The sequence below is a fragment of the Chlamydotis macqueenii genome, chromosome 1 (assembly GCF_036417535.1).
Source record: "Chlamydotis macqueenii isolate bChlMac1 chromosome 1, bChlMac1.mat, whole genome shotgun sequence".
Lineage (NCBI taxonomy): Eukaryota > Metazoa > Chordata > Aves > Otidiformes > Otididae > Chlamydotis > Chlamydotis macqueenii.
Genome location: NC_141556.1, coordinates 198,478,252 through 198,504,170, shown reverse-complemented (window position 1 = coordinate 198,504,170; position 25,919 = coordinate 198,478,252). Strand labels below are relative to the sequence as shown.

Here is a 25,919-nt window from a genome sequence, read left to right as displayed (position 1 = left end):
TAAATACCAAATAAGTCTACTCTATTTTATTGTAGTAGTGTAACAAGATGACTTGATCTCCAGAGTTGATAAGCATCTACAGTTTACCTGGGCATACCCATAACCTCCAAACATCAAGCCAGTTATCTTCATATAAAGGTGTGTTATTGTGTTACAAGTCTCCATTTTCAAGACCAGGCAACAAGTCTATCTAATCTAATCTAACTTCTTTCTTCAACAAACATATAATTGATTTTCTCTCAGGTTACTTTTATGTCCTTTTAGAATCGCTTTGTGAATATTTAATAGTTTAGAGACAGGTTGTTTGGTTCCAGTTATTTTATTCATTTAGGGCCACTAAAGTTATTGACTTCAAAGGGAACTGAAAGGTTAATTTTTTCAGTAGCCTGAGTCTCACTTGCACTCAGGCACAATTACATTGTCATAGAAGGATACAGAGGCCTTAATATAAACAGGAATCAGCCTTAATTCATTAGCAATTAAAACAGTTAATTCTAGTCTCAGTATGCCACAAAGTAATTGCTGTGAGCCTGATTCTCAGTTAAACTACATATATTAGTCATTTACATCAAATGAACTTTGATTTGAGGGCATTTTCGGCCCTCTTTACATAAACGTAAGTGACTACAGATGCCAAAAGGTAGTGCAGAATCAGGCGTGTGCATTTGACGCTGATTCCCCTACGATACCAGGCTCATGTTGTGTATCTCAGAAGATCTTCTCTTAGTTGTTTAAGAGGACAGAATGGGCCAATGAATAAATAGGTGGCTGGGGAGCAAATGGACCCAAAGTCTACCACTGGTTCACTGTGTGTTTCTGAGCAAGGCATTTACGTTTTCTGTGCCTCACCTTCTATATCTCAAAAATAGAGATGATTGTTCTTCCTCAAATTCACAAAGACTGCTGAGACCCAGTCTGACTGTATGATCTTCAGTCTGCACGCTTTTTTTCTGTGTGCTACTTGTTGTAGAGTTTTTAGCAGCACAAGATGTGGATACTGGTTTCTTCTGCCATACCAAAAAAAAAAAAATTAAAACAGCTTTATAAGTAGCAGGTATTGCTATTACTATGAATCTACATTTCATTATTTTCCGGTTAAAATCTTTTATCTTAAACTTTTCTTCCTGAATACTCTGGAGCCAACAAGCTTTTCATTCTGTATGCAAAAAAGTCAGGTGTGTTGGGCAGGAAGGCACTGGGAAAAGAGGGAAGTGGAGGGGAGGTATACACAGAGACATAAACAATCATCAGAACAGAGCCTTAATGATCTCTGCTGTCAATGTTGTATCTGTAGTGTCACGTTTATTACACTGGGAATAGAGCTTTTAACCAGATTCAACTGTGTAAGGAACTGGTACTGTCAATGCAACTAGAAGAGAAGTTCACTGCATTTTAAAGTACTGTGCACATAGTTGTCTTACTTGTAATTCCTAAAAATGTAGATGAACATGTACATTCAAACATTGTCTATCTTGAATGATATATTAAACCACTACTGAACCTTCTCACTACACACTTGCAGTTAATAGAAATGTCTGATAAATAGATGGTTTGCTGAAATACATCATTTTGTTTTCAGATACTTTGCAGTACAGTATATAAGTAACAGCTTGAATAGGCAGTGGAACAAATTGTAGTTCAGTGCATGTATATTCTTTTTTTGCTCCCAAGGAGCCCAAGGAAGGGCAAATGGGATGCTTACTATTGGCACCAGAATGAAATTTCCAGAAATTACAAAAATCAGAGAAATTTCATTTGGCAGACAAATTAATAAGTAGAAAATATTTATTAAGAAAACCTCGCAACTTTTGCAAATTAAGGTTTGGTAAATCCCAGTTAAGAAAAGGTAAAGCTGTTGAAATAGTAAACAATTTGTATTTGGATTCATAGGCTTGGCAAATGAATTGATATAAAGTATTGTTTTAGACTCCTAAAATGTTTACATTTTCATTGCTTTAAGTTTCATAAAGAAAAATAAAAACCTTCCTCTACTAATTTAAATATTTTACACATGAATTCTTCAGATAATTTGGCTTGCTTATAATTGCATCTGTCCTGTGTAAGAAGCAGAACCTAGCTGCACACCCTAGGAATCAACCAAGGAAAAAAAATTGAGGTAGCATATGTTCATACTATTCCTTTACGCCTTCAGCATGGAATAGACTTACCAATCTAACTTCAAGCTAGATGACTCAATTCCTGGTGACTGTCCTGTGCTCACAGAAAATAATACAGGCTTTACGGAGCAGCCAAGTACACTGCAGTTGCTCTGTGCTGAAACCCCTTCTGCCACAGCTAAACTGTTACTGGTACCCAAGCTGCCTACCGTAAAGCAAAGATAGGTGGATGCACCGTGCTCACAGATATTTCAGTCTCAGTGTTTCAGCTCCCTATAGAATACCTGCTTCATTGCCCTCTTTTTACATAATTAACAGCCAAGGAGAGCACTTTTCCCCCAGCTGTAGACCCCAGCACATGGCATCAGCTCCTCCAAGTCTCCACCCATGCCTGTTGCCTGGAGCTGGCATAGCAATCTCAGCAGCCTTTATTCAGCCTTGGCGAGAAAGAAGGAGGGCTGAGGGTTTATTCTCTATGTGTGTATGGAACCATACCACAAGCGTAACTCCTTAAGAAGTCATTAAATATCAAAACACAATTGTCAATAGCAAACATTTGCATTGCTCATTTCTCAGAGTCCAAAGATGATCTTTTAAATAAGTGAATGAAATTGAAAGAGGAATTTGTAAAATATAAATCTCTCTAAGAAACCTAATGGATAGGACTGCAAAACAAAATCAACAGATTCTTAAAAAAAAAAGGAAAAAAAAAAAGAAAAAACAGTCCAAGCATTTGTGTAATGATCCTTTGCTCTAGTACTTAACTGTATGCGGTAGCACCCATGATGCCTAGGTTTCTTGAGGATAATGATGGTATAATTGAATGTATTTAAAACTAGAAGAATCCAACAAAAAACTCATCTGCATGATCCTCAGAGAAAAAAAAAAAATTACTATCTCATGAATACTTACTTCCCAGCTCATTTCTAGTGGTACTTCATCTGGGTTTAGTGCTACGTGAGGCTCTCCTCTGAAAAGTGACTACCTACATATTCTGTCATTTTACTCAGCAATATTTCCTCCTTTGTGAATCAAATATAGTTGTGGAAAAGCTGAATTTTACTTTTCAGCATGGCAGAATTGTTGCTCACATTTCAATTAATATGCAAATCTGATGAAAGTAATGCGATTGAAGACGTGCCAGTTGAGCATAATATAAAGGCTATGAAGTTGTACAGGTTCCTGAAGACAATTTGCCTTGCATAATACTTAATTAGTGGGAGTGTAGCATACATGTGAAGAAAACTAAATTGGTTCTGCAAACCCAAAAATGTTTTCCTAAGCAGCACTTTTGACGTGGAAGAGCTGGCTCTATAGACACAGGACTCCACAGAGTCATCGTTTTTCTTCATGGAGTTGCTGCTCCCATAAGCAACCAGTGGAACAGCAAACAGATGGCTAAAATGCATCCAGGAAAAGAACTTGATAGAACAAATCCCCCAAAATATAACATACACACTATGGGCTTTTTATCCCTGGGGAGACAGGAAGCAGTTGCTTGACAGCAAGCGCCACCACAGCACTTGCATGGGATCTCTTCCTGCCACTGCCCATCGCCCACAGAGGCCAGGCAGGAATGGGGAGTAGCAGGCTCTTTATGCAGGGCTAGGTAAATTGTCATTTAAACTTAAACTGAGGAATCCAAAATCTTAATCCCAAGCTGCTAGAATAGATCACCGTCTTTGAAAGTATTTCCTTCACTCATTTCCCAGAGAAAGTCATGTTTTAGGCTAGGGCTGAGCTACTCGGGATGGACACTCGGTGTGTGATCTGCTGAGACTATGACCCCGTGGGAGCAGCGCTGACACCAACCTGCAGCAGCCTCGCAGGCTACAAGGGCAGCTCAGACTGATTACCTTCACAGACTGCTAAAGGCCCACCTTGCAGCTGAAGAGCATCTACAGAATCATAAGAGTAGAAATAACAAAAATAAATTCTATGCATTTGTTCTGGTTTTGTTAGTGAGGGGGGGCCTAAGGTGGTAGCTTCTGTAGGAAACTGCTAGAAGTCGCTCCCCTTTGTTCAGGGGACTCAGCCGGGCCTAGGGCAGACCCGCTGCTGGCCAAGGCCGAGCCGATTGGTAGCAGAATGTCCCGTGATAACGCCTCTGCGATAACGTATTTAAGAAAGGGAAAACAGAAAAAAGAGAGAGAAGAGAAGATGTGAAGAAGCTGAGCGGGGGCAGAGGTGCAGAGGGGGAGGCGCAGGCCTCATGGGCCTTGCAGGCCTCACCCTCTGGCCTCTCACCATGCAGCCAACTGGGCCCGACTCGGTCCGGCCTGGCTGCAAGAAGCGGAGAGGAGATGAGAAGTGAATAAGATGTAAAAAAGATCCTGAGAGACATCTACCAGCCTGTTGTGAGGAACGGCTGCAGACGTAAGTAAGATCAATGCTTAGGTAACCTAGCTGAAGTTTCAGCTATAGTTCAGGTACTGTGATTCCTTTGCTGTGGCTTCAAATCTGCTTGTGTGCAAACAGATTTTTCCTGCTCCATGAAAACTGTGGAGGGACAGACTGAGCCTCCTGTAGCAATAAACTCAGTCAGCAGGGAAATGAATGCACAAGATAAGGATGGAAAGGAAAACACGGATCATTTCTTCCATCCCTGCATAGCCCCTGGGAGCCATGAGACTAACCACTGCCAGAGCCCTTAAGACCCTACAGAAATTTCCATCACTGTTACGGGACTTGCAGGATGAAGGAAAGCGCCAAGAACCCAGAGTTGGCACAGAGACACAAGCTATTGACTCCTCAACTTCAGCAGCCCTCTAAGGATCGGTTAATTCTGTGGGACAGCCACCCCAGAGGAACAGCTGGGTATGACTCTACACCAGCACTGCATCCACGTTGCAAGCTTCTTCCCCTTTCACCTTCTCTGCGTGGTGCCAGAAGCCGTATTTGACACCAAGGTCTGCCATTGAGCAGGGCAATAGTTTAAAATATTAGTGGATGTTGCTAAGTATTAAGGTACTAACACTGAGGGGAGGAATCATGGAAAATATTTCAGTCATAATCTTAGTAATAAAAACCTTGCAGGGCTGGCACTGCTCTGCAGCACTTTTGAGAATCATCCATTTTGGTTACATTTTCAATGCTAAGCAAATAGTTTAGCTGTTTAGTAATAATTTATATTTATTTGCTGTTGTACAATAATTACTGCTTATTATTCAGGAAAAAAAAACCAACCTCCTCTGTGCATATCATTTTTCTCATTTCCTTGACATATAGCTGGTGTTATATGCATTAAAAGAGCAAGCTATGCCAGGACACAAGTTTAGAAGATGTTAAGTCTCAATTCCAGTCAGTCAGACCATTGAAATTCACAGTAACACCGTTCATTTTATTAGGATTTTTCTTTGCCCAGTTCTCTGTGGAAAACGAAGTCTTATTCTCAGAGAAACTTTTAAAACAAAAGAGAGACAAAGCTTATTGAGCACTGAAAAAGAGCTGCATATGTGAAGAAGTGTCAGAAAAGCAGCACATAAAATGACAATTTTTCATGTTGTATCCTCTTTCACTCTACCGTGCTTCGCAGACCAACGGTAACTCCTGGAGTACACAGAGTGAATGGAACAGTAAATTTCTAGCTGTTCGAAAAAGGCTAGGAGAGGAAAAATTACATGAGATTAAATTCTCCACACCAGTTCTCTGCAACTCTGTGCCTGGGCATGGAACAATAGCCACATTTTCCCAATGCACGACACGTGCTCCTCCATGTCCCAGGAGGAATTTGGCCTCAGCAAAAACCCTTCTGCAGGTTCTGCCTACAAACAGTTGCTCTGCACCACCTCACGTCATCCTCAGTGTAACTCAGGGCAAAAAGTGCAAAGTTTTCCAGCAAGGAAACTGCGAGGGAATAACACTGTTGTCTAAAAATACATCAGAGAAGAATAAACATCAGGGAGAGAGAAGTTATTTAAGCTAAAGGACAATGTTGGCGTAAGAACAAACAGGTCATCCTGAGATGCACTGGATCGGGAGTTCTGGCGATGCTAAGATACCAAAATCTTACACAGCTTTAAGTGAAAGGAACACTAATCTTTACTCCCACACACGGGCAATTTCTGCAGAATGCTATTGTTGTTAACATGAAGTCCACATAGTAAACACCAGAAATAAATGTGTTTGCTTTCTTTTTGAAATAGAAACAAACATAGAAGAAGTTGTTTCATGTGAAAAGTTTGGTCACTGGCAGTCCTCCTTTTTTTCAGCTGCAAGTAGATCTCTGTGTGTCCTTGGCCTTTCAAAAGGATTGTCTTCAGAGACTCTCATGGCACGGTTTGTGCATAGGGTCATCGTGACTGTCCATGGCAGTGATCATAGAATCACAGAATCATAGAATGGTTTGGGTTGGAAGGGACCTTCAAAGGTCATCCAGTCCAACCCCCCTGCAAAGCGCAGGCACATCTCCAACCAGATCAGGTTGCTCAGACCCCCGTCCTGGCCTTGAACGTTTCCAGGGATGGGGCATCAACTACCTCTCTGGGCAACCTGTTCCAGTGTTCCACCAGCCTCATCATAAAAAAAAATTTCTTCCCTATGTCCAATCTGAATCTGCTTCCTTCTATTTTAAAACCATTACCCCTTGCCCTATCACAACATGACCTACTGAACAGTTTCTTCCCATCTTTCCTGTAGGCTCCCTTTAGGTACTGGAAGGCTGCTATAAGGTCTCCCTGGAGCCTCCTCTTCTCCAGGCTGAACAGCACCAACTCTCTCAGCCTGTCCTCATAGGAGAGGTGCTCCAGCTTTCTGATCATCTTCGATGCCCACAATCATTCTCGTGATAAACGAGACTTTCCTACTGAAGGAAAAAACGTAAGATTTAGTATCCCTACTGAGTATACCTAGTTTGATTGGAGTCTAAAACTGAGTAATCAACCATCGTGGACTAAGTGAAGATTAGAAGAAACTATGTGCATCTGATTTGTACAATGTGTTTGAGGGTATTACAAGAAAACACAGCAGTGCATATTTCTCTCTGATGCAACTCATTCAAAGCCAACAGATTTGTGCCTGGAATCAATTCAGTCTGAGACATCCAGGATATTATGGATGGTATTAATTTCACTGATCATCCAAATCTTAACGAGCTGTTGCTTACAAATCACTTTGAACCCATGGACAGCTCTGGTATTAAGTGTCACTCACATTCACAATCCATGCAAAGGATATAAAACTGTAGGCCAATGTGGTACCATATACTAATCAATAATTAATATCTTCATTACCATCAGAATTTAGTAATAATCCATTTGCAACAGAATTAAAGCAAATAAAACAATAGTATGTAACACTGTGTACTTTCAAAGCACCCTGAAGTGGTACCAAAACACCGCAAAACCTTCAGGCTCATAGATGTCTTTACTTCCCAGAAAATTAATGCAAAGATCTTCAGAAAAAAAAATTACAGTCATTACGTAAGCCATGCAAAAGGAGATGCACATTATTTTTAATATCGGTAAAACACACCACTGTTACCTTGTCTCGCTGCTTCTCAGCTGTTCGAGTGCTCTTTATTCCTTGGCTAGCATTACTCGTAAGCACTCCACAGGGGCGTATTTGGGCAGGAAGTGAGAACCCTTGGACTCAGTACTCCATTGCTGACCCTTCCAGGCCAACCCCAAAAATGTTACAGCAATGGCTATTGGGTACCTAGGGATACTTAGAACAGACAAGACCGCGGAAGGTACTCAGATACTGCTGCGTCCTGTGTACTCTTACAATTTTTGTGGCAACATTTGTTAGGTTTGCATGAAAAGTGCAAAGTAACCCATCATTTCAAAACATAGCATTTTAAAACACAGCCCAACTTCATTTAGCTCAAATGCTGGCTAAGCAAAATTTGCAATTATAACGTTCTAATGACTTGCATTGTGATTTTGCACTCCAAGCTTTGCATCAAAGGTAATGGAGATGAAGTTCTCTACAGTGAGCTTATTTTCTGGATGAATGATGTCTACATTATTTCTCCAAAGTGGTTTAAAAATGTCACCAAACTGTGACATTAATAGCAAGCGTATGTTTAAAAAAAAATAGATGCAGTAGAAATAGAAAAGGACAAAAAAAATCTAATATAATTGGAAATAATCACATTTTTAAAGGGTGTGGGGAAAAGACGATAAATCCGTTCATGGAGTAGTGGCTCCCAGAAATTAGTTCCTCCATATCACACATAGAATATTTGCCTGTATCTCAGCTTCTCTGGTGCTTGCATACCTGTAACGTAATATGCAGACTGTGGAGCGGGGTGGCTGATGCACAAATACCCAAGCACACATTCTACTGACCCTGCCGGAGGCCTCCTGACTTCAGCACTGTGGCAGAACACAGATGCAATGGGCAGCACCTAATACAATTAGAATAGAATCATGGAATGGTTTGGGTTGGAAGGGACCTTTAAAGGTCATCTGGTCCAACCCCCCTGCAGGGAGCAGGGGCACAATTGGATCTGTGTTGCATAATTATATATTATACATACAACTGTGCAACTGCACGCTAATATTATGGGTGCAATTAATACTGTATATTTAAATATTTACAGTATAGAATACACAATACCTAATAGCAGCAAAGAAAAAAATTAAAGACTAAGTGAAGCATTCCGAAGCTGGAAACTTTGTCAAAAGAGGAGATTATTCAGTACCTCCTTTTTACCTCTCGGTTAAGATAAGGCCTTAATATGGCTATCTCATTAAGTTAATAGGGCTGCAGGCCATATTTAGTCAGCATTATCAAAACTTCCATAGTGTACAGATTTGTTGAATATTTTATTACAGTTTTTCTATCACTTCAGGGGCCCAGTGCTCTATAATATGAATTTATCTTCAAATCCCGTGCCTCTCCCTAGGCCCCAGGACAAGACGAAGCAGGTATTGTGTGGGGACGTATGGCAGGCCAGGCTGAACCGATGGTGGTGACTCTTCGGGTGAAAAGCTCACTGAAATTTTCTTCAAGACACATTTTAGATGAAGGCTAAATGTTTTAACAGGAAAGTAAAATTCTACTTTCTAGTAAAATTCTAAAGTTCTGGAAGTTTCAAAATCCCTCCTAAAAGGTACCTAAACCCAACCTTTTCTTACTAAGTAGAAAACTTGCGAGATGGAAACAGTTTGGCAGGAGGAATGACGGCTTAGCTGGAGATTTGGGCATAGGGAAGCGACCCGGCTTCGCAATATAGGCGTTTGGGCCGGCCAGGCACATGGGAGGCTGGTGCCATGTCACCGATGGCCTCGCACAGATGGTGACGGTGAGCCGGGGCAGAGGCCCGCGCTCACCAACCTCTGCCAAGCGAGAAATAAATTTGTTTCTCTGGTTATAAACCACATTACTCAGCCACGCTGAATCTGCCCCCCTGTTGACGTGGCGCACCCTCACGGAGGTCTGACAGGGAGAAGGTTCGGGGGATCGGGAGAGAGAGGGAGGAAAGGGGTTTGGGCGGGGAGTGTCTCCGAGGCGGGCCCCGCGGCCGCCCCTGACCAAAGGGCTTCTGGCACGGCCTGGCCCCGTGGCGCCGTGAGGGCAAAGGCCGGGCCGCGACGAGCGGGAGCGCGCGGCGCGGCGGGGCGGGGCGGCGGGGGTTCCCCCGCGCAGCGCAGCGGCGGGCCGCCAGGGGTCGCTGTCGGCGGAGCCCGCAGCCCGAGAGGCCGCCCTTGGCGGCGGGGCCGGCTCCCGAGCGCCGCATCATGTGGGCCGGCCCCTTCCATGGAGCCGGGGCTGCTGCCGAGCGCCTCCTGGGCGGACGCCGCCATGAGGCTCTGAGGGGTGGCTGCGTGCAGAGGATCCAGCCGGTCGCCTTGCAGAGTACCCCGAGCCTGGCGCCGGCCTCGCCCCCGGGCAGGGGAGCCCAGTGCTGCGGCCGCTGCGGGTCCGGCCGGGCGGGCGGGCGGCCCGGGGCCATGTAAAGCGGCAGCGGCCGGGGGGAGCCGAGCGGAGCTCGGGGAGAGGAGCCGCCGCCGCCCGCCGGGGAGGCCCCGCGGGGGGGATCATGGCGACGTCTAATCTCTTAAAGGTGAGAGCGGGGCCTGGCCGGGCCCTGCGTGAGGAGGGAGGCGGCGGGGGCCGGGCGGCCGGGGCTGCCCCCCGCCGCCAGCTGGGCCCTGCGGGTGGCTGTTGCGGTCGGCCGGGCTGGGCGGCCGGCGGGGACAGGCCGCGGGGCGCCGCTCCCTGAAGTTGCCGTTCCCCTGGGCGGGGGAGGGGGACACCCGGCGACCCTCCCTCACGTGAACGGCCCCGGCCCCGCGCCCGCCCTCGGTGCGGGACCGCTGGGCTCGGCCCGGCCCGGTCCGGCCGGCGGCCTCCTGGCTGCCAGCACCCCCCGCCCCCCGGCTCTCCCTTCCCAAACAGGCGTCGTTGGGAAACGGCGTTGCGTCGTGCTATTAGACAGGGCATGGTGTCGTCGCTTTGTTTATTTAAGAAGACCTAGGTATAGGGAAATGAGCTTTAAGTTAAACAAAGAGTTGAAAAATGTCTTCGCGGTGGGCAGGTGTCGTTGTTCAGGTTGCCACCGTATTCCACCTTTTTTGTCAACTACAGTTTTTCTGCACAGAAAAACTCCTGGAGGCCTTTCCCTTCCGTGAAGCAGCTTTGCTTTTGTAGTCTGATGTTTTCAAGCACTTTCCCGGGGTTCGATGTCAGGTGTCAGTCACCCCAAACTGGTGCAGACCTGAACAGAAGTTTTCAGTATGAGAGTCCAGTGTTTGAGCTGAGCACTGCCTGTCCTGATATTTGCGGCGTGTGTGTGTGTGTGTGGAGAAGACTGCATGTGGCCTTTGAGGCCATGCCAGCACATGGAAGACGGGCCTGCTTTAAACAACTGTTACTAATGCCTCCAGTCACTGTTTCTAGAACACAAGTGTAGTTAGGGTGAAAGGCCCTGGGAAGGCCGACTGCTCAGCTTTATCAGTTAGCGATGCAAAATATATATAAACATGGAAGTATACATGTGTTCAGCGCTATATATTATGGTTAAATGTGGTTCTGAAGAAGTGGCTTATATTTTAGCAATTTGACCTATTTTGGATGTATAGATTTGGCCTGAAACTGCTGGTTGTATTACTCTTAAGACACTCAGTATGCAGAAATGAGAAATAATTGATAGCCTTGTTTCTTCCTGATATCCAAAAAAAGTTTTAGTATTAAAAAGATAATTTTAAATTTTTTTTCTTGAAATTGAAATGCAATTGAAATTCATTTTAATTCACTTTATGTTTTTAATGCCTAAGTGAGTAGTTAGATTTTGAAGCAGATTAGGCTTAAATAAAAACCTAGGGGAAAAAAAAAAAGGTGAAAAAATAATGTCCTGTAAGAAGAAATGTGCTTTTTGTGGAAGAGTGGGGTTTTAGAGCAGGGCTCAGACAGTTTGTTAATGTTTTAGTGCATCCCTTTGCTGTATGCCTGAGAATCTCTGGAAAGACCAGTGGGTGCTTTGACAAGATGTGTGGTTGCACAGCCCATAGCAGACAGAAGAAACATAGGTCTATGAGATTTGTCAGCATTCCATTTTAGCTGTTTTTGAAAGAATAAGAGGTGTGCAGTTAGTGAAAATAAGAGTCAAAGGCCTTGATTCTGCAAGATGACTCTTGCTGAACCGAAGCCTTTGTGTTGGATAGTGGTGTTTCTGCAACTGGCCTTCGAGTCATTAATATTTTGTATTGACAACAAGATACATATGCAGAGTGTGTTTTAGGAAAAATGCTACAGAGGTACCTATTTTAAAATAGACCTTTCTGGTGACTTGGAGTGTTTTTAAGCACTATAACTTACTAATCAGTGAGTTTTCTAAAGACAATAAAGTATGAGTCCTGCATTACAAAAGGAGAGATTATACAGTGATTTGGCTTTGTTTATAATGACACAATAAACTAATGCAAGAATTGGAACTAGATAAGGGCTTTTGTTCCCCAGTTCTGCTCATCAGAGTGCTCTCAGAGAAGCAAACTGTTGATTACAGGTCAGTGTTGATGGGCAGTGCCCCATGCCGTTTGAGGCTATGCAACATACTTCTTTCTGCTTTAATGTTTGAGGGGGGAACAAAAAAACAAAACAAGCAATGTCTCGGCACAGTAAAAATCCCTGGATAAAAAAGGAGAGGTGTTAAAATCTGTAAGGTTTTTTTCCGTATTTTTTCTGAATAAGCCTGCATAATCAAATCTAAGTTGGGTTTAGACAGGTCTTGTTTTTGCTAGGATAAACAGGAACTAAGTTTTCTCTGATTTTCTCCCTCCTCATTTGACTTTCTGCATAGTTAAGAAAATGAAGTGAAATATTGTTTTTATATTCTAGTAACAGATACTAGCTGAATCCAAATCTGACTGGCTGTTGTAGTTTTAAAGAGTATCATTTAAACTCCGCTAGTGCATAATTTTCCTAACTGTAAATTATTTTTTTAGTGAGAAGCGTGTTCTTAGAGAGCTGCCTTTAAATGCAAAATTAGAATGACCAACCATATGCTGAATCCTGGTGAAATACAACAAATTGTAATGTGATTATACTATTGAAGTACTTCCTCAGAGCTGGCTGTTGTGTGGTAAGCTAGTGTGTACCCTACCTATAGCAGAACAGCTCTCCCACACTGAGGCCATGGCTTTCCTATAGGTGACCGAGCCATTATGAGGTGAGTCCCCTAGAGTTTCTTCTGTTAACGTACATGTGACTGTGGCAAGTCACTTTTAAAGTGGGCTACTTCGTTTCCGGCGATGAGTTGAACTTGTATCCTGTTGCCTTTGCAGTAATGAGATAGTCTAAACCAGTTCACTCATGTGACATGATACATAAGCTTTTCTAAAGCACCTCAGCTTGTTGCAGCAAAAAGAAAACCTGTAGCTGTATCTGCTAGCTGATCTTGATGCTTCTATAGAGCTTTACTGGAGCTGCCAGCAAATGCAACAGTCCATCCTTGCAAGATGAATTGCAGCTTGAGCGTGGTGTTAGAAAAGAAGCAGCAAAGGAAGCAGATTTTCCATAGACTTCAGTGAAATAAGAACCATTATTTACATTTCTTTCAGCCTTTTTTTTTTTTTTTTTTTTTTTTTAATCTCTCACCTCTGTCACTAACAACTGGAAACATATCTGAAGTTTTTTAATTCTTTGACTTAAAGTACATATTTCCAGACCTGTAGTTTAAGTCTGTCTGTTTCTTCCTGGCTATTTCCAATCAGGAAATCCTTAAGAAGCTAGGGAATGTTGCATACTAGTTAGTTACGTGGCAAAGTTTTCCCTGTGACTACTTTTCTGCTTTGTGTAGTAACTTCTGCTACTGCTGGTAGCAGAGATTAGTCAGACAGTGAATTTTCATGCTTATTTCAGTCTAGGACCTCATATTTCCTATTTCATCCCTCTGTGAACTAGCCTTAATATATGTAGTGTCTGAAAACAGTGAAATAAAAGTGAAGGTGTTACTCATACGTAGATAAGATGTGCAACAAGATGTAGAGGATGATGCCTTTTTTACAGTACTGTTTAGAGTATCTGAGGAGATCAGGGCTGAATTTGTGTGTGGCCTGAAATATCTCTGTGAGGAGAGCTAAATGTCGAAATAGACATTTCAAGGTTCAGAGGGACAGTAACGTGGAGGTCTTGTTGTATAGCCTTGCCTTGTTACATTCCATGTTTATTTAGACTCTTATACCCTATTCTGTGCCTTGCCTTGTTACATTCCACGTTTATTTAGGCTGTTACACCATATTCTGTGCCTGCTTCTGCTGCACTTCTCTTAAACTTGCTTACAGTTAAGGAGAGGAATTTTGTGTTATGTGATAATACCCCAATCAGGAAAACTGGTTAGTGGAACAATTCCACTTCCATCATTGTACTAATTCTACATAAAATCCACCAACATCATCTGGGAGGTTTTTTACCTGCTATCCTAACATATTTTGTTTAGGTACTTAGGCATAGAACTGAAGAACAGGAAAAAGTAAGTTTGAAGAGTAAAGTTGTAGTGTATATTTCAATATAGTGTTTGAAGCAGTATATGTTTCAAGTGAAGTTTAGTGTTAAAATATAATTTTAAATCTCTGTGGACAAATTTGGTGAAGTGACTTTTGAAACATAAAATATTTCATAAGTGGAGTTATTTTTCAAGGCATTAAATTTTAAACTCTTAGAATGGTTACTTAGAGTATGGCTATCAATTGTAATCGTAATCCATGTTTTCAGAGAAGATTTGATAAGTGGAGTAATTTTATTTTGTCAGAGGTGTGACTTACCTTCCCTTGGGAACTGTGGTTTGCGGCAACAAGCTCAGAAAGAAAAGTCACCCAGGAAATATTGCTCAGAAATTGCATAGGTTTGTGAGTGGATCAACAGATTGGGGAATGGGTTCCTTGTGTTGTCTGGGTCGCTGGTGTATGTATGACTTTGGTAGCAACTAGGAATTACCACTGTTTGACCTCCTCTTCTACTGTAGAATTTGGTTTCCTCATGCACTAATAGTGGTAGAATTAATGAATGTGAATGACATGCAGTAGGTGGTATTATAGAATCATAGAATGGTTAGGGTTGGAAGGGACCTTCAAAGGTCATCTAGTCCAACGCCCCTGGCCAGGAGCAGGGACATCCCCGACTAGATCAGGTTGCTCAGAGCCTCATCCAGCCTGGCCTTGAACGTTTCCAGGGATGGGGCATCCACCACCTCTCTGGGTAACCTGTGCCAGTGTTCCGCCACCCCCATCGTAAAAAACATTTTCCTTATATCTAATGTAAATCTACCTCCCTTTATTTTGAAACCATTACCCCTTGTCCTGTCACAATAGGCCCTACTGAAGAATCTCTCCCCATCTTTCCTGTAGGCCCCCTTGAGGTACTGAAAGACCACTATAAGGTTTCCCCGGAGCCTCCTCTTCTCCAGGCTGAACAGCCCCAACTCTCTCAGCCTGTCCTCACAGGAAAGGTGCTCCAGCCCTCTGATCATTGTGGCCCTCCTCTGGACCCTCTTCAGCTGGTCCATGTCCTTGGGGACTCCAGAACTGGACACAGTACTCCAGGTGGGGTCTCACCGGGGCAGAGTAGAGAGGGAGAATCACCTCCGTCGACCTGCTGGCCACGCTCCTCTTGATGCAGCCCAGGATGCGGTTGGCTTTCTGGGCTGCAAGGGCGCATTGCCTGCTCATGTTGAGCTTTTCATCCACCAGCACTCCCAAGTCCTTCTCCTCAGGGCTGCTCTCAATCCATTCCCCGCCCAGCCTGTATTTGTGCCTGGGATTGCCACGACCCACATGCAGGACCTTGCACTTGGCCTGGTTGAACTTCATGAGGTTGGCACGGGCCCACCTCTCCAGCCTGTCAAGGTCCCTCTGGATGGCATCCCTCCCTTCCAGCATGTCGACGGCACCACACAACTTGGTGTCGTCGGTGAACTTGCTGAGGGTGCACTCTATCCCACTGTCCGTGTCACCAACAAAGATGTTGAACAGGGCCGGGCCCAGCACGGACCCCTGAGGGACGCCACTTGTCACTGGTCTCCACATGGACATCGAGCCATTGACCACCACTCTCTGAGTGCGGCCATCCAGCCAACTCCTTATCCACCAAGTGGTCCATCCTCCATGCCTCTCCAGTTTAGAGAGAAGGATGTCGCGCGGGACAGTGTCAAAATGCACCCCTTCTTCCTGTTATTTCAGTACAGACGTGTAAAGTCATGGAAGCCTGAATGTATCTAGAAGATGCTGAATTATTTATTGAACTAAAAGAATAGTTTAGTTGAGTGCTTTTTTAAATCTGTTAATGTTATTTCTTTTGCTTAATTTAGGAATATAGGAGAAAATGTAAAAAGAGAGGGGAAAAACGTTTTTGCTCATGTATAGGAAACAAAGTTCTAAACTTCCCTAGTGGCATTTTCTGTCAAGCTTTATTTGGGGAATTCTTCTTAAGTAGGTAGATGTTTGTTACAAGTGGACATGCAATTTTTACAACTGAAAGGGAGTTTTGTGTGTGCTTCTTAGCATGAACTACATAATCATGATCAAAGTTATATAAACACTAGTCTTTCCAGTTCCTCCCCGCTCCCACCATGTTTTACAGTTAAACTAGTCGTATTCACAAAGAAGTGAGCATTCGGTTTTTTCTTCGGCTGTTTTCAGTGAAGGGCTGAATTGCTTTTCTCCAGAATTGCAGAACAGGCTTTTTATCTCTTCCAGAAAACTTACAGGATCTGCTCTGAAGTTTCATTGCAAAGAAAAACTTTTGAGGAAGTTGGTTTTACTTATTTTATAATGCCTTTTCTGCAACTTCTAACTGTTCAATAGCTGATCTTTCAAGTTCATTATCCTGCAAAGAGGCACTGGGAATAGAAATATCTGCAAGTAGAAACTGATCATTTTCAGAGGTCTAGGAAAGATTAGAGCAACTCATCAAAGTTTAGGGAATAATTGTAAAACTAACTCTATGTGGGGGAAGCATGTAGTTGATGATTTTCAAAGATTATGCACTCAAATTATTATTATTTTTTTTTACAGTGGAAGAGAACAGGCAAAACTGCCTCTCTCAATTGGAAAACAATTTCTTTTTCAATTTTTTTTTTTTAACATTGAAAGAATTAGAAACTTTTTCAAATAGAGGTGGCTTCCATGAAACCCATGCTCAGTACCTACCTCAGTGGTTCGATAATGCTGTGAGGCCTCCAGGTGCTGTTGCTGTAAGAATAGTTACTATGATGCCTGTTACATCTTTATTACTTGAAGATGAGACATCTTTGTGCTTAAGAGCAGCAGGAGATAGTTTCCAAACTGTGCTTATTTTGAATATTAAATAACAGGTCTAATTGTGAATTTCCATATAGAAATTAATCTGAGGGAGACGGTTGAGAGAACTTGGGTACTGCTTGTGCTTGTTTATTTAAAGAGATTTTAGTGGCAGAACAGTGCGCTTGTCAGAATTTTAATTAGTTACACTGTATTATTTGCTATATTTGAGGTGAATTGTGTCAAATGTAGTATTACTAGCCAAGACAATGATGTGTTCAAAAATAAACAGTGCACTGGAACATAACACTGCAGATAACTCAACCGGTAATCTTTCTGCCACAGAACTCTCAATCAACAGTTTTGTGGGGTTTTTTTAATTGCAGGTTTTTATTTCTAAAATGTGGAACTGTAAACAAATAGGATCACAACATATGCAATAGAACTGTTGTTTTTCTCTTAAAGTTTGGGGTTTTCTTTAATGATAAAGTTAGCTTGTGTACTACAGTGAGATTTTTCAGACTAATCAGAATGGTATGAGAGCACTTAATTTCTTCAGCTTTTCTCTTAATTTGTATTGTAAGTTTGAAAAAGTTCGCCTTGGATTAAATTTTTCAACACGGTATAAATAATTTTTATCTGCACCAACTATAGTCTTGACCGTCAAACTTTCTATGCCCAGTTAACCCACAGGAAAGGAGTCTGTGATACAACAGCTCCTACATTACTCTGCTTCCTTCCTCCCTCTTTGCTGCTGGTGCCAAATGCACAGTGGAGAAAAAAGGTACGTGGCAGCATCCACAGGTACTATTCCTGATGCCTTGCTGCAATTTTGGTAACGGTAATTTGGTCAAGACAGGTTTGCAACTCTGCCTCATGACTTTGATTCCATGTATCTTGGCTGAGGTGATGACGCTGACCAAGTATCATTCATATTGTCCATGTGTAACTCCATTAACAGATGAAGAACACTTGTTGGAACTTGTTGCATTGTAAGCTAATGCAGTGAATAAAGGAAGAAGTTGGCAATCTACTTCTCTAAAAAACAAATAATAGCACTGTCACTTTTTAAAATAATACTTACTGTGAAAAGTGTTGTTCAGCTATAGTGTTGTAGCTCAAATGCTAGCTTATGAGAGAACCTCTGAGAAAAAGGTATTTTTATGTTAACCATAGAAACTGCAGTCCTTAAACAAAACTTTAAATAAGAAACTGTTTTATTAACAGTATTTTTTTTTGTTTCTTTTAGAATAAAGGTTCACTTCAGTTTGAAGACAAATGGGATTTCATGCGCCCTATTGTTCTGAAACTTCTTCGTCAGGAGTCTGTCACAAAACAGCAATGGTTTGATCTGTTTTCGTAAGTAACTTTTTAGTGTCTTCCTTCTGCATAATGAGAATACAGTTATGGTACTACTTCTGATACAGAAGTCACATAGGACGCACACTATACGGAAGCACACGGAACAAAAGTACTAGTTTAAGTTTTATTAAGTGGTAAGTGTGCTTACATCACTGTAAATGTGCAAAAGTAGAGTTTTGGTGAGATTCAGATCTTTGCAAATAGGATGGAGAAAGAACAGCAGAGATTTTGACTTCAGCTGATCATAGTAAACAAGTTTTGCTCCTGCCCACAAATCTCCTGTTAGAATCAGAGAGAAAATGTTTACTGCTTTGGCACTAAGTTAATGTAAAGGCAGTTTGCTGAATGTTACATTATTCCAATTTGAATGGCTTTCTTCTAAAATAACTTAAGAATGCTACTGAAGTAACAGGGTAATGCAGTTTAACTGGTATAATTTGAATAGTTTTATACCCTAAGAATAATACATATTACATTTTTTCATTTACTGTACTTTCTAAAAGCCCTGCCATTTTCCTCCTTCCAAAAAGCCAGAAGTTGCTTCCTGTTAGGTGATGGGTTTTTTTTTCTTAAAATACATCATGTGGCCTTTGCCAGCATAATATGTAAGTGAGTTACAACATATATATCAAAAGTATATCTAAAATAATCTTTATTTCAACATAGTTATTTTTCCTCAAGTAGAGTTCTAGCTTAAATCTGCAGTCTCTCCTTCTGCCTTTTAAAATCTGTCGCAGAAGTGGGTTTTTAAATTTAAACAGTCTTGTTGCTGTCTGTATCTTTATTGCTCTTTTCGATGAGGACAGTGCAGTGATTCTTTTTACACCCATCTTACTGCACCTGTCACACTTTTCTGCCAGCCAAAAGAAAAGGTAGTTTATCACGTAATGAGTTTTAATATCTTATGATGTCACGGCTATAGTAGTTGCTGGAAACATGGTGTAGTTATGGTACAAATTAAGATTTGAGTGATTGCTTTCATTTTTAATAACTAGTTCAGTAATTCTGCATTTATATTGAAACTTTCCGTTTATTCTTTTTCTTGTAACTGAATTATTGAATAGAACTTAAGTCACTTTATGGCTAAATTAAGGATATTGAGGGAAAGAAACCTAGGAACCTCTCCAAGGTTGCTATTTTTGGATGGTGCTTTTTGTTCAGCCTTTTGATAAAAATTCAAAATCTGTAGGTGTCTTCTACCTGCCATTTGAGTACAGTTGCCCACTATTGCTTTTTTCACTGCTGTCAGGAAACAGTGGCGTTCTAAATACAGCAGCACCTTTTCTGCATGTGAAAGTTGTGTAAGTCACACAAGTTAGGTAGACCTCTGTAAATCCTGGGCCAGGACCTTTGATCTGTGTCAAAGTAATTTTTTACCTTGTAAGTTTTGTCTTTTCAGTTAAACTGGAAAAGATGCTTTTGTATTAAAATAACTGTGTTGATTTAATAGGAACAAAGTCATACCTTTAGTTGCTTTAGTTGCTTTCCTGCAGAAATGTGGCCTTATGGAAAGCAGGAAGAGGAACCAGAGGAAGGTAATGAGTCAAGAAAAGGCTTTTGAGGCTACATTATATATGATGTATGGTTAGGAGTGTAACTTGCTTTGTTTAGTCTTTAGTATGGAAAGAAAGTAGGAATTAAGTTACGCTTGCTGGGCTGTCAGCTAGGAAAAACAAGAATTTATTTGAATATTGATTAAAACTCATTAATAAAATTTTGCTTTCCAGTGCTGTTTGGTAGCTTTTCTGCACTAAGGTTTCACTTTAAAATGGTACCACTGCCACAAAATGTTTAAGTGATCTTATTAAACTAATTAAAACATCTTTTAAATTTACCTGATGCCCCGAGCTCGAAATTCTCACAAGGAAGCTCTGTTTCCTTTGTAGCACAAGGATGCTATAGTGCTTGGATTGCGAAACTGTGAGTGAAGGCTGCATGTTAATAAGAGTATTTTAGAATTATATGGACTGAGTAGTAATGCTTCTACTGGCAAGTAATTTCTGTCTTTGTCAAAAAAAAAAAAGCTTTAAAAATTGTCCTTAATGCAGGAAGGATTATTGAATAGATACTGAAGCAGAATTGGCTTCTTTACAGCTTCTTCCTGACCATAGCCTTTTGCTGGATAGGTTGCTGTTCCTTGTGTGCAAGACTTTCTTCTGGCTTCAGTCTCTTTTCCAAACATGTTTTTTTTTTTTTGCATGTATCACTGGGATCTAACCATGTGTTGTTTGACAATGATAGAAAAAGTTTATTAATTTTTTAGATGTAGTTGAATTATGACTGTTTAAGCTTCATACATTACAGCATTAAACTTTTAAGTAGCTGTTACTAAAAGATGGATAAATTGTTTTTTAGAGATGTGCATGCAGTTTGCTTGTGGGATGATAAAGGTCCAGCAAAAATCCATCAGGCTCTGAAGGAAGACATCCTTGATTTTATTAAACAGGCACAAGCAGTAAGTTTGTAATGTTTCATAACTTCTATTCATTTTGTTAGAAAAATAACCAAATAGTTCAGACTTCCATTGAATCTAAATGCATTGCTTTTTGTTTGAAATTCTGTGATGTTCTGGAGATCATAATTACCCTGCGAACTTCTATTGACAGAAAGAAGATGTAGCCTTGAGCATTTGCCTTGGCTCATTGTTTTCTCACAGTCCTTGAAACTGGGCTGGGCAATGATTTTTGTGTTGTACTAAAAAAAAACCAAAACACAGTGTTATTTCTGTTTATCCAACAGTACTTATGGAATCTTCTTCCACTTGAAAACTTATTGAGGCAAAATTTTCTGCAAGAAATTACTGTCTGAAAAAAAATTTTGTTTGTCTAGCTTCGGTGCTATGCTGACATATTCATGGGTGGCTTTAAAATAAGCCATATGTATGGCATACTAGAAATGTCCATGCTATCTACTCAGCAAGCTTAGCTGTCCATTTTTATGGACTTCCACCCAAACAACTGATCTCATCAATAGATTCAAAATAAGTTTTTGGTGTTTGTCAAATGTATAGCAAAAGTTGTTTTCTGTAATAAGGAGGTTGTTGTGAAGTTAAAAAATTAAAATCTCATGACAAAGATTTGGAAAGGAAAAAATGAAAGACTAAAAACTTTCTTTAGTGAAGAGATTTATATCACTAAGGCTTTGCTTAGAGGAAAATAGTTTCTTATAGAGGCCTTTGTATAACCATATAATTTTAAGTTCCATCCGCCTTCTTGCTTACATGTATAAATGCTATGCTGAACTGAGGCCTTCCATATGGTCTGTGTTGGCTGTTGTTTGAGGGCATCTTTTTAGGCACTATGATAGCCGTTGTACAGTGTAGTTGTAGTTTCCAGGCTTTAATAAAATACATATGTTAACTAGCTGTCAGGGTCTAATGAAAAGTTAGTAGATGCCATTGAAGTAAACTTTTCACTGTATAGAATATAACATAGTCCTTACAGGTTTATTTTGGTGGGGTTTTTTTTAAGATATGATTGTACAAGTACACGCATTTAGACCAAAGGTTTTAATCTTTTTGGCTAGCAGATGGCTTAAAATAAAAAAAAATGGTTCATTTGGAAAATTTAAACTTACTACTTGTTTGCTATTACCTTTCTTTACCCTTTAGAAATGATCCATATGCCATGTGTTGGTAACTGCTTCTCTAAACTAAATGGCACTTAAATATGTAGACTTTCTTATTCTGATATATTTGTATATTTGAATTTTATATGGGGAGTGATTTTCAGTATAAGCAAAACCAATCCGTATTTTGTGCAGAATTTGTTTATAAATTACCTCGTTTTTCCCCCTCTTCTCCAGAGAGTGCTGAGTCATCAAGATGATACAGCTTTACTAAAAGCATATATAGTGGAGTGGCGCAAGTTCTTCACACAGTGTGATATTTTGCCCAAGCCATTTTGTCAATTAGAAATTACTTTAATGGGCAAGCAGGGCAGCAACAAGAAGTCTAATGTAGAAGACAGTATTGTTCGAAAGGTAAGTCATAGGTACTAAGAGTTTTGTTGCACACTGTTCTGCCTACAGTAGTAGTTTACAGAAGGGATGCTGTAGCTGAAGATGAAATTGCACCAATCATGTAAGGTGACGTATCACTTTGCTTCAGTGTGAAGGTCAGGACAACCCTGCAACTTTCCCCACCCCCCCACCCCCAATAGTTTCAGTCTGTTTCTTCAGTTTTGCTTTGACTATTAACAGTTTTGTTCAGGTGATTAAAGCACTTCTTTGGGCTTTGGGTTTGTTTGGGGTTTTTTGTTTGTTTGTTTTCAGTTATGACTTGAATCCTGGGATAGGAGGCAGTTGTAAATTTGCTTGCTGTTGCTATACTTGTGAGTAGCAAGTGTACTTGCATATGCAAGTGAGTAGTTTTTCTACTCTTGGAGTTTTTTTTCCCCTTGACCAAGATCTTAACTGGGTCACATCTCTGCATTTTGTAAATGACTGATTAAATACTATCGTCTTAAGTTTAATATGGCTATTGATTGCCTAATTTCCCATTTTTCCTCCAAACTGTTAGTCGTATCAATTAAAAGATTGCACGTGTAGAATCTTGTGAATACGATCTCTTTACTGTTTCATAACAAACACATAAAGAAAGTCTAGGGTTTTGAGTATGGAGTGCTCAGTGTTCTGAGTCCCGAGAATACTGGTCCTTGAAATTGCTTTAGTCTTTTATTTAAGAAAAATGGAGCATATCAGTTGTAAAGTCCTTTACTTTAACGTCATTCAGTATCCCTTTTCATTCCAGAAAGCGTATATAGGGGAATGAAATTTCTCTAGCAATCTTTCATGTGGTACTGAAGATCTCTAGGATGGGAAGAACAAATAGTTTGAATGCATTACTTTGGGCAAGGTTTTTTTCTTCGCCCTCCTGTTTTTACATCTGATCCTCTATACCCCTTAAAGAAAGGAAGAGAGAACAGCAGCAAAGAGATGAATCACCACCTCAAGTTACCTTTTTTGTTTTCATTGTTGGAGAAAGTATCTTATTAGACTCTCCAAGATCTGGCAAACTTGAACTCTTAACTGTTGTATGCAGAAGGCAGGCAAGCTAAGAAAATTGAAGAAAAAACAAGGTGGAGTGAAGAAGGTAGTGAGGAGAAACTGGGAGAAAGAACTGGTGTCTAAGAATTCAGATCTTGTTTGGGACTGAAGCTGACAGAGACATGTCTTATTTCTCACATGCAGTCCAGTTAGGACCATCTCATGATTGGGTCATCAAAGCCCAGAGTCTCCAGCCTATCTTATTACTTCGTATTCACTGCTCAAGGTCACTCCTGTTTCTGGCATCATTCTCTGTAGTTTTCTAAAAAGCACCTTGTGAAAACTTTTCCCACGCTTGAGAAATTCTTCATATAGTCACCCAAAATGATATGTGTGTTTTCCTTCAAATACCTCCATAAAACTTCCTTATCCATAGTGTCTAAAAGCAGTTTGACAATGACAGGGCTGTTAATGTGCCTGCCAGGTTGCTTGACATTATCTCACTGTTTTCGTTTCCACTTTTTACTCATTTCAGTTTTTGTAAACCAGTTCTTTAATTATGCAGTGCAACCATAATGTGCATATCAATATTGTTAAAATAATGAAAAAAGAAATTAAGAAAGTGTAATCAAATAAAGCTTTGCTTCTAAGAATGTTCCAGTGTTTTGAACAATATTTCCCTTCCAATGCATATGACTTCGGTGTCAGAAATTGAAATTTAGCTGAAATTGAGAGACAATTATGGAGAAGTTAAGAATAAAGGGTGGTATACTTAACTGCTTTGACAGAATGTCTGACTTTTTATTAGGTGCTTGATGTGCTAAAATCTAAAACTTAAAAAGCGAGAATGGAACAAGACAATCTAATCTTTACTATTCACTTTGCCATGCAACTGTATCAAGTCACCCTAAGTTTGTTTTTAGTAAGGTTATTCACAATCATGAGGTAAAGTTTGAACTGGTGAATTTTATTCCAATCTGCTTTCAACTGCCAGTGTAGACAGACAATTGGCATATTTAAATTACATTCATAGCACTTACTGTCAAGTTTGAAGATACTGTAAGTTTGAGCTTTCTTCTAAAGCAATGAAATGGCATGTGTTGGATAGAAAAAAATTAGAATTATCTTTTAATCTTTAGCATAATTTAATTAGGTGTTCAGTAGCATATAGAAAGAACCAGTGTGTAAGGGCAAAAAAAACCCGAGCACAGTACCTTGAATTCTAAAGCAACATAAGATTTTTAACAAACGTGCTTTGAGTATTTACTACTGAACAGCTGGTGGAGCTTAGGTGGACATAAGTGTGGCCTAGCTTCCCAATGAGCTTTTCATGTTGCTTGGCTGCAGCACATTGGCTCTGGTGATCAGGTGTAATGCAATACATTTGCAGCAGTGTCAGTAGCAATCACCAAGAAAAAGAAAAAAATAATTCACACAGTGGAATATGAAGAGACCCTTTGAGTGATGACGATTTTATTAGAAGCCTCCATAACTAATTTTAAAACTTTGCAGTGCTTAGGTGAGCTTTGGAGTTTTTTATAATTATATATACATTATTTGCATATTAAACTTTCCTGTTAGATAAATCCAAACCCATCATTTTTTTTCTGTACATAACTGATGTTAATTGAGTTTTTGGTTTCATTTTAAGACTGAGCCTGCCAAATAGTGAACTATATTTGTATGTTTGGCTCAAAAGTACCCCCTGATATTGCAACGCCTGACATATTGCGTTGCTGGAAAAGTTACTTGACTGATTACTGTGAACTGTAGAAATAATATAAAATTTTGGAATTAATATATGAATCAAATACTGCTTCCCCTAGTTGTCCAGTTACATAAAGTAAGCTTAGAATGTAAGCTGGATATTACTTCTGTAACAAGTTCAGAGCAAGATCCAGTTCTAAGGTAGCTGAACTGCTGTATATAACCTGAAAATGACATTAGAAATTGCTTGATTTCTGTTTCTGATCTGTTGTATTTCTTTTGCACAAATGTAGGTCTGTGTATACCTTTTTGACAGGAATTTTGCTTATTCTTTCTTCCTGATACACAGCTCATGCTGGATACGTGGAATGAATCCATATTTTCAAATATAAAAAACAGACTTCAGGACAGTGCAATGAAACTAGTTCATGCTGAAAGACTAGGAGAAGCTTTCGACTCTCAGCTCGTTATTGGAGTTCGAGAATCATATGGTATGTCTTGCGCAGACTGCTCTCTGTTGTGTCCTTGCTTTAGTAAATGAATTTTCATTATACAAAGTCGACAATTGTGGCGGTAGGGTTGGAATAATTATCTCAGCATTTTGTCTTTATTTTTTTGTTGCTGCTATGTGATACCAATTAAATTCTGTTTAAAATCTTGAACTTCTAAGTGATTTAGCTACTTAACAGTTACTACAAAATCAGTGTTTTCAAAGAGCAAACTACTTTTTGACCTTACAGGTTTGCACATATAACCTTATGTCTGTGTTTCTTTCTGTCCTGTTTCTGACACTTCAGGCAGTTGGAAGAAGAAAGGCTGAACAGGCTGTATCTAAGGCTCTCGGTCTTTTTCTTCTTTGCAAAACAGATCTGTGTATCTGAAACTTCTATGACATTTCACTATTGCCTGCCTCTTCTTCAAAGTTCTGCAGCCTGTTGAATTAAACTTGTGGCTAAGCTCACCGTCTCCACTCTTGTAAGACAAGAGAAAAAATAAGGCAAAAAGAAAAGTCCAAAATGAAGACATTGGGATTCTGAGAACAGTGTCTAAGAAAAGCTGTTTGCTG

At 40.4% G+C, this 25,919-nt stretch overlaps 1 protein-coding gene across 3 annotated transcripts in view; it reads left to right on the top strand.

Moving 5' to 3' along the window:
- Nucleotides 1-9,814: 9,814 nt before the first annotated feature.
- Nucleotides 9,815-25,919, top strand: part of CUL5 (cullin 5) — a 34,580-nt gene continuing 18,475 nt past the window's right edge. For 2 of the 3 annotated variants that reach the window (XR_015257496.1, XM_086739569.1), the window contains exons 1-5: nucleotides 9,817-10,128; nucleotides 18,048-18,157; nucleotides 20,516-20,615; nucleotides 21,965-22,141; nucleotides 25,203-25,344. Coding sequence is in view for 1 of the 3 variants with exons in the window: in XM_086739569.1 (XP_086595695.1) it covers nucleotides 10,105-10,128; nucleotides 18,048-18,157; nucleotides 20,516-20,615; nucleotides 21,965-22,141; nucleotides 25,203-25,344 (553 nt within the window). In the remaining 2 variants the exon portion in view is untranslated. Of the gene's footprint in view, nucleotides 10,129-18,047; nucleotides 18,158-20,515; nucleotides 20,616-21,964; nucleotides 22,142-25,202; nucleotides 25,345-25,919 lie in introns of all 3 variants that reach the window. The other variant, XR_015257497.1, reaches the window with a different exon arrangement.